The sequence below is a fragment of the Centroberyx gerrardi genome, chromosome 1 (assembly GCF_048128805.1).
Source record: "Centroberyx gerrardi isolate f3 chromosome 1, fCenGer3.hap1.cur.20231027, whole genome shotgun sequence".
In the NCBI taxonomy this organism is placed as follows: domain Eukaryota; kingdom Metazoa; phylum Chordata; class Actinopteri; order Beryciformes; family Berycidae; genus Centroberyx; species Centroberyx gerrardi.
In genome coordinates, this window is record NC_135997.1 from 14,620,631 (window position 1) to 14,629,828 (window position 9,198).

The window sequence follows — 9,198 nt, forward strand, 5'->3', positions numbered from 1 at the left end:
CGGCTAAAAACGGTACGTGGGAAGTCAGAAAGTAACGGGAGTAGAGCAAACGCATTGTTGATTTTGTTATTTTCATAGGATTTGTTGACAGTAAGCAATGCATTAAACAACACCAGCCTTATCCTTTAATGTGGCAGGAGTGGGATATGGGATACACTGTATTCATGTATTAAGTCCACCAGGTGGAGCCAGATATATAGCATATGACAGTGTCAAGTAGACTCATAAGCTACTTGACACATTTCCTTTATTTGTGGCAAACCTTCAAGACGTCCTCATTCACCGCTTCTGGTGTGAGCAGCCATGGCCATGCTGTGGGGCTCATTTTCTGATTCAGAAGTAACTGACACTACTATCTTCTAAACGTTTGGGCATGATAAATAATATAAACATTCTGTGGGTCCACAAAATTACTGCATTTGATGTCTATGGAGCAGCTCCAGATTTTACAAATAAGCAAATAATCAGTCACAATCAATATCATCATCTTAACATTTTTAATTGATTTGAAATAAAAAGAAACTTGGGCTACTAACCGTACATCTGCAAAAATGGATGATCCAAATCCATGGAAATACATCCAGACTTTTGCTGCAGATGTCAGCCTTGTGCACACAGAAGATGCCCAAATGAATGAAAATATACCTAATAGGAATCAGTCATTAGAGGCCTCTATCATGTAAAAAGGTGTGAAAGGAGACTTTTATTTGTATAAAAGTATTAGCTAAGAACATCATTACATGTCTCTTCAATTAAGTTTCTGTGTTTTACAAATCTAAGGGATCAGTAAACATATACAATTCAACATGTACAATATGGGGACAATAATAAGTTTATTGTCTGTTGAAAACTACTAGATAAATTAGATAAATTCACAATCCTTTATGTCTCTCTCCTGTTCCGCATCCTCAGCCCACTCTTCCCCAGGTCTGTAGCCATGTCTGAATGGGTAAGACCGTCACTTTCCACAGGTATGGACATCAACAAATACTCCTCGTTTTCCTCCTCTGCTTCTTCTTCTGGGTTCAGAGAAACCTCGCCACCGAACGTCAGGCTCTCTGCCTCCATCACTGGATCCTCCTCATCAACCTCCTCCTCCTCCTCCACCTCTGCCTCCTCCTCCTCCTCCTCCTCCTCCTCTTCTTCCTCCTCCACCTCCTCCTCCTCCACCTCCTCCTCTTCCTCCTCCTCCTCTTCTTCCTCCTCCTCCTCATCATCAATAACCACTTCCTCCTCCTCATAAGTATCTTCCTTAGGGTAGTGGAACACGTCTTTGTGCTCACTGAAGGTGATTTGTTTTTTCCCCCCATTTTGACACTGTAGCTCTCTGCTCACTTCCAAACCAAGCCTCTCCTCCCTCCTGTCTTTCGCACGGAGGCATGGAGAACTGAGTAACTGCCTTCTCTCTGCTGCTTCCTCCTCCTCCTCCTCCTCCTCTTCTTCTTCCTCCTCCTCTTCCTCCTCCTCCTTGTCATCTTCCTCCTCCTCCTCCTCCTCCTCTTCCTCCCCCCTCCCCTCTTCTTCTTCATCTTCCTCTTGCACTACTTCCAATTTCCTTTCTACCTCCTCTTCCTCCTCTTGCTCCATCCTCTCTGCCAGGGCCTCAGCAGTGGGCAGCGGAGAACTGGGCTCCTCCAGGACGATGGTGTCATACCCATGACTGCCGTAGGGCTCGTCATACTCTGGGTAGGTCTCCTCAGGATAGCCTGCATGGACGCACAAAAAGAGACATCATTTGACATGCAAACCAGTTGATGTTGTCTGGCATTAAACAACTTCATTATAATGACAAGCTCAGTGGAGATATCACTGTGGAGACCAGGGTTAGGGCCATTCATGAATTTAATTGAGAATTCATGGTAAATTCCAATTCCTGTAGTTGGAATTGGAATGTCACCCAGCTCTAAGGAAACAGAATTGGAATTGAATTGGAATGTCAGGAACCAGAATTGAATTCCATAAAATTCCATGAAATTGTACTTTATGATATTCAGTACTGATAATATATAACACTATGTGTAATCTCAGATATGTGGTATGAAAGAAAAACAAAACATGGAATTTCACAAAATTTCACTGAATTCAATTCAATTTCCTGAAATTCCAATTCAATTCAATTAGTTTCCTGTAGTTTTTCCAATTCCTCAGTTGAATTGGAATTGCTTTGAGTTCATTCATGAATCGACCCCAACCCTGATAGAGACAAAATGTGCTTGGTGCATCTACTATAAAGTCAGAAAGTAATTGTGTTTCATGAGGAGCTTGAGGACGGGGACTTTAGCGTTTACCTTCCCAGTCTACAGCGTAGGCGACCTCCTCAGCCTCCATCTCCGGGGAGGCCCCCTCCACCCGGCCCTCCTGCATCACCCGAGTGATCTGCCTAAGCTGCCTGAGCAATTTCTCCTCCTGCTTTGTTACTGCAGTTTTACTCTTCCTCCTTCTACCACTAGGAAGCAGCATAGACACAAGAACAGAGTCAAACATGAAGACAGTGCTGCAACAGACACTCTTAGCTGATTACTGATTATATCCTAGTGATCCAGTCCCCTTGCTATGGAGTCTGGTGCATAGTTGCACTGTAGCCACATATAGCAGCAATCTTTATTTTCCCTTTGGTCTTGATTTCTTTATGCCTTCACTCAGCAGTCAGTAAGCCTAATCCATACTGAAGACATCCGAACTGACCAGCCAACAAAATGGGCATGATGGACAAAATATGCAGCAATGCAAAAATACTATAAGCATTTTAACTGCAAATTAGACTGTAAATGTCACTTTGGAATATGAATTTCCCCAACATGCCAAAGTATTTCAGTCAGTCAAGCATTATGCTACTTTGATCTCCTGATAAATTCAGATTAGCAAGGTTCTACTGCATATATTAAGCAAACATTTTATGCAGAACTTTGTACTGTAAATACCTCATGAAAACCCATTAGCTGCTGTGGAGCAGAGATAATTGCCATGCCATTGTAAAATACTAAGCTTTTCATAATAAAAGGTAAAAGAGAGAAGACAGTTGCAGATGTTATTAATCCTTTTTTGCAATTGCAGTGTATTACATTTGTGTTTTGTGTTATTGGATATTCACCTTAGTGGATGTTGGAATCAGCCAATTTGAACTGCCTATACTCATCTACATATAAGACACCAGGATGCCACCAACTAAGGAGATAGCCAAAAAGCAGGAGAATGTACTCAATGCTTGGCAGTAGTGGTGTACAAGATTTATAGACCTCTCTTTTGGTAAAGGAATCACTTTCATGGTGTGTTAAGATGGTCATCTTCAACTATGACAATGGATTGTACAATGTCTTTCAATAATTAAAATTTGCATGATTTCTTGATAAGAATAAAGAGAAGTTATGTATATACTTGATGTTTGCAAGGAATCATGGGTAGTGTTACCTAGAGACACTTCTTGGATTGGCTACTTGATTTCCCGTTCCTTAAATGACTCAAGCCAGCTAGAGAAAGCTAAAATAAGACTGGAAGTAGTAAAAAAATCCTAAAAGCCTTGAAAGACATGCTTGTCAATAAGGGTTTTATTTTGAAGGTTGTGACTCAAAGTCCTATTTTTTATTCTAGCTGTCTTGGAGCTGATAAATTCCTAGCAGTAGTTGTGGTTGAGACGTGTGAACATGTTTTGGATTTTGTATATTTTGGGGATTGTAAGCACATTTGATTGACTATCTGATGATGTAGCAATGTCTTTGTTTTCTATTTCTTCAACAGATACGTATAGTCACTAGTCAAAAATAGCTTTGTCTGGTTAGATTTACAACAGTGTAAGCTATTGACATGTGACATATTTCTATTCCAAACCATTTCGTGTCTCAAAATGTGTTCCTTAAAGATTGTTGTGTTTTCTGTATCCATGTATAAAAATACACACATACATACAGTCATAAAAATAATTTACAATTACTGCATTACTTGTCGAGATGCTCACAGCTGACAATCCAGCACTAGGCTAGTTTTCCCTTGCTATACAAGTCAATATCTAAAGAAATACTTATATTCTGACTTGAGTAAAAAATTAACTGAAGTAGCAGTACCTCTACTTGAGTAGTGGTCTTTCCACCTCTGAATAATTTGTCCTTTCATTTTTATCCCTTTCATTTTCATGTCAAGTCTAACCTGATTTATCCCAATATGACGTAATTTCCCTGGTCCTCCTCTCCAGTGGAAAGTGGCATGTAAAGAGAAAAATGAGCCATTCACCTGCTAGGAGCGCGGCCCTTTCCAGAGACGATCCTCTCCATCGCCCGCTCCGTTTCCAGCAGCTTCTTCTGAAGTCTGGCAAGCTCGTGATCAGTTGCTAAGAGATTTACAAAGAAAACGCACAAAGTTACTGTATATTATAGTATCACCAGAGGTTCTCTCTCTCTCTCTCTCTCTCTCTCTCTCTCTCTCTCTCTCTCTAAACTATGTGGTGTTCAGCCTGCCAATATAAATGAAATATAATGTATATAATTTTAAAGGATGATTTACCATGTTAAAATTGAATATTACATTACTTACTGTCTTAAATATACAAATATATAAAATCACACAAACGTTTGATTTTTATAGCCTACATGTACATCATTTTAAAGCATGATCTGCCTTGTTAAACTTTAAACTTGAATATTACATCTATACTGGGCTAGTAATAATTTGTCTGAGCTCTACTCTCTACTAGCCCTCCAGGCTAGTAGAGTTCTGTACAAGTAGAGACAATATGTTATGATAAATCTTGTAAATGTGCACATTTCCCAGTTAATGTGAATGGAAAATGCTAGTCACAGTAGAATGAGGATCTCTCACAATCCTGTCACTATATTTTGCTGTGGGTACGGTGGAAGCTACCATGTGGCCAAATTACCTCTTTGGATTGGCTTCTGTAGTAAACTGAGATTTTCTTTTAACACTATAGTACACATCATCAGGAATTTTTGCCAGTAGTATTTTATTTTTTTTGCCAAACTGGTGCACATTGCCATGTGTGCCTTTTTACCTTTGGTAGGCAGATAAAACGTTGCTGTGTTTATAGCCTAACATAGATGTTGTTTGAAAAAATTGATGTCTGAGTTTATATTTTAGTCTAATAGTAAATGCACTCGCCTACACACTGTAAAAGGATATGGAAGCACAATACATGAATGTCCTTGAATGACGTTTACATTATAGATAATGGGGACTGACACATAGAGCATGTAGACTTCTCTTCTTATCGCTATCACATTACACCCTGTCACACTGATATCCATTAGATGAATGAAACTAGAGGCTATGCAATTAATTGATATTAGACACTCCTTGAATGAAACAACATTCCTTATGATTGCTAATCTAGCTCTGACAAAAGCGGAAACAAAGCTGTCTGAATTGGATGGGATCTTTATCGACTTTATTACTGAGTTCCTCAAACTGGAGCTACAGATACATTTTGTGAGGGCCTTGAAAAATGAAGAGATCAAATCGATGAAACAAGGTGTAAGTTGATTGAAAAGAAAAAACCCTATAGTCATAAAAGAGGTGAGGAATGAGGAACAGCTCATTAGTGAGATGAAACTGTTTCCAAGTGGCCTATTACTTGTCTTTCATCACAGAGAATTAGCAACACTTTAAGGGGCACAACTAATGAATAGCGGATCAGAAATTAAATACAAATGACCTGTTTGTTCACTCATTGTTACCGTTTAACTTGGCTGCCTTTATGAATAAATACTGAATGAATGAATGCATGAACGAATAAATGAATGAATGAACAAATTTAGTAATCTATTACTTCCTGATAAAAAAATGTCAATGAATAATGCATTACATACTGATTTATACTTCAATTAGACTATTTAATATCTTTTATAACATGACCCATTTGAATACTAGAAGGAAGAAGGATGAAGCAAGATGATCCAGGTAGGCCCCAACATTTGGTTAATGCACCACATCATTTACTAAATAGATCAACTCAACCTATGTAAAATTCTAGATAATATGTTAGTTATTCATTGATCCAGCACAATCAGTTAATATTTTAACTGGGGGCTTGTTATTCTTTCATTGAAAACGATGTCTTTCACTGACAGGTTGCAGTGTTAATCAGTAATTTGTTAGGAAACAGTCAACAGTTAACATATAAGTTCATTAATATTTCCCAGGGTGCCTGGAATCCTAGGAGCATTAGCTATATCCACTTAAGTGGCAACCATTAAAATAAAATATCTAAAAAAAAAATGCTATGTGAAATGCAGTACGATACATTTTCTTTGATTGCTGAATGTACTTACGAATCTTACGCTCCATATTCTCTTTTGTTAGTGTCGTGTAGTTTCCTGATTTTGTAGCCTTCCCTTTACATGTCAGCTGTGTGCAGAGAAAATATTATAGGCTATGCAGCATTAACGATAATCATGGTTATTTTAAGTACATGTCTATTGTAAATTATCTTATGAAGTTGCTTGAAATGTTTGATCAAATATGCACTTAAATTCTTGAACTGGGATCAGTTTCCCATAATAATGTATTTACATAGTATATCATATGGTATAGTATTAAGTATCCTGTATATATAGTATTACAGTATTATAGTATTTTATATTCATATGTCCACTTGACATTATTTTTTCTCACCTCAGCTATCCTGAGTCACTATGCAGTTCAAAGCAATTACCTTATAGATGATGTAGAGGATGTAGAGGAGGATTCCAAAGCCATATATGGGGATGACTTGACCCATCAGGTTGTATTTTTTGGCTCTTCCCACACCTTTTACCTTGGCCATGGCCTCAGCACTGTGTGTCAAGGAGTAAGAAGGGTCCAGCCCCCACCGGTCTGGGTCTTCTTGCAGTGACAGCTGCTGATGCATCATGGGAGGGTAAAACCCCGGTCCCACTATGAGTGACAGAGAGGAGACGGATCAACGAGCGGATAAAATCTACTGTATATATTCCCAAGTGACTCTGTTCATTCCTTTCCATTTCTCAACCCAGTAATACTATTAATTACGTTAGTAAAAGGAGCACATTGTAAAAGTACCCTACTGAATTACTTGATTATTTGTGAATGAAAATATTTTGTGTATGTTCCAATATTGCAACAATATTGCAACTTGAGCTACGTTTTGAATTCTACGTTTCCGTGGAAGTGAAAATACTCCATTACTTTGTACTAATGTGTTTCGGACATTGTGGAAACAGTATCTTTCCTCTGGATATTGCATTTCAAAATTAGGACCGGACAAACAGGTTGGTACTACACCTGCATGTCAGGATGTCCTTTTGAAATGCTATAAAAACTGCGACAATAAGTAAATAACTATATAAAAAATCCAAACCTGTTTATTTGGTGGGGATGACAGCAAGTCAGTCACACACATCTGACAGTCCCGCAAATCGTATGATGCCTTTCCAACTTCATTAACATTTAAACTTGGCAAGGATGTCATATGCATACAGTAAGTAGAAGTGCTGAAGCTAATTCATTAATAGTAACAGCTACAGGGCATGCACAAAAATTTGCACTGAAAATGTATTGGCTCCACTCGCTCCATGCCAAATGGCTCATTTCACCTCTGGACAATGTGTTTGACAATATTGTGTCATCCAAGGAATCCAAAATACGGTTTGGACTGCAAGATTTTGTTTAGATAGACCCAAACTGCCAGTGCATAAGGAAACATGAATTTTATACTAGGTCATACTAAGTGAACCTTTAACAACACCTCTATTAGGTGTAAAATTAATAATAATGTTTATAGGGAGTGGTTATACCAACAGGCTCAATTTCTAACCACTGTCCCCTGTGGCAGGTAGAATCCAGAATGTGTCTCTTAAGAGTAGGTGTCCCTAGTGATGGCTGGGCCATTCTGGCAACGCCTCTAGGCATGCGCACCTCAAAATGCGACATCATGTTAAACCTCAGGGGAAAGTGTGGTGCTGTGCCTACGGCCCAGCCCAAAATGAAACCTACTCTCAAGTTGTAGGAGTATTTGAAAAACACTTTTAGGAAACAGAGAAGGCATAAATAATAAAACTATTGGCTTTATACCTTATACTTTTATAGAAATAAAAGTGAAGGCACTCAGTAAATCTGCTCAAGTACAGTGATTAGAGTAGCCTCGTAGTCTAGTTACTGCCCACCTTTGACTTTTGGTTCAACTCATTTTGACAAACACAGCAGCTTATATAAATGTACAGAGATAAGACAAATAAGATGAGTTTTCACACACAATAACACATGGCACTACAATGACTTTATTTTGCTCAGGGTATGCCCATATTGTAAGAACTACATTTCACTTTAGAAATTGCTTAGAGATACGTTTCAAAATATACATAACATGGCCCAATGTATTTGTACATGCACAAATACATAAAATATATATATTTTTACATTTTGAAGCATATAGTATCTCTAAACATATTCTGAAGTATATGTGAAATGTATTTTTTCTGTAGGTCTATGGGTACCCATAGCATTACATAAACCTATGATGGTACCATGATAGGCCTCTAGGCCTGGTGCACTCTGCATGGTATGAATAACAGCTGGCAACAAGAGCAGCAGTCACAAAAACAACATCAGAGATGGAACAGGATGATGATGGATGGATGGATGCTGATCTGTTAAGCTGCCTTACCCTCAGGCTGCCCCATCTCCTTCTTCCCTCTGGGTAAAAGCATTTTGGGGAGGAAGAGAGAAACACAGAGAACAGAGCATGATATAAGAGTAACCTTCTGGCAAGTTGTTATAGACATTTTGTCTCAGAAAACGGCAACCATGCATTTATTTCGCATAAACTGTAAAGCCAGCATCTGCAGATGTCATGTCCCCTCGGTGACGTTCCTGCCCAGATTAGACCAGATTAGATTATTGCTCCCTTCAAGTGCAGTTGGAAATATTGTCTACTAGCCGTCTGCGCATGAACGACCCAACAAAATGGTACATAGGACTAAGAAAATTGGAATGTTTTAAACCCCAGTTGCCAAGATGTGACATTTAGGGGGAGGAGTGCGTTTTTGTTTTTAACAAATGAATTAAAACATTAATTACATGTCTGATGTACATTTCCTCTCATACTTCTGCTGCAGCACAAAGTAGCTTTGTGCCACTTGATTTCTAAAACAAAACAATAACCATCTATTTTGGTATTATTTCTGACCTAATGCACTTGAACGCACAGATGGTATATAGGAATTACCGGGTTTCCGA

The 9,198-nt window shown here is 38.6% G+C and overlaps 1 protein-coding gene across 1 annotated transcript; it reads right to left on the reverse strand.

The window, feature by feature from the left end:
• Positions 1 to 882: 882 nt before the first annotated feature.
• ric3a (RIC3 acetylcholine receptor chaperone a) lies at positions 883 to 8,744 on the reverse strand. The gene is made up of 7 exons (XM_078283986.1): positions 8,627 to 8,744; positions 6,659 to 6,879; positions 6,276 to 6,351; positions 4,225 to 4,321; positions 2,289 to 2,446; positions 1,564 to 1,706; positions 883 to 1,464 (listed from the first exon to the last, which is right to left on the reverse strand). The coding sequence occupies exons 1-7, from the start codon at positions 8,742 to 8,744 to the stop codon at positions 883 to 885; spliced, it is 1,395 nt and encodes a 464-aa protein (XP_078140112.1).
• Positions 8,745 to 9,198: the final 454 nt, after the last annotated feature.

What these genes read in the sequence shown, in the direction of transcription:
- ric3a (XM_078283986.1), bottom strand. Translation starts at nt 8,744, where the DNA reads ATGTCTATAACAACTTGCCAGAAGGTTACTCTTATATCATGCTCTGTT. An exon ending in GGAGATGGGGCAGCCTGAGG is followed by an intron (nt 6,880 to 8,626) that starts GTAAGGCAGCTT and finishes TGTCACTCATAG; the next exon opens with TGGGACCGGGGTTTTACCCT. An exon ending in TCCTCTACATCATCTATAAG is followed by an intron (nt 6,352 to 6,658) that starts GTAATTGCTTTG and finishes CTCTGCACACAG; the next exon opens with CTGACATGTAAAGGGAAGGC.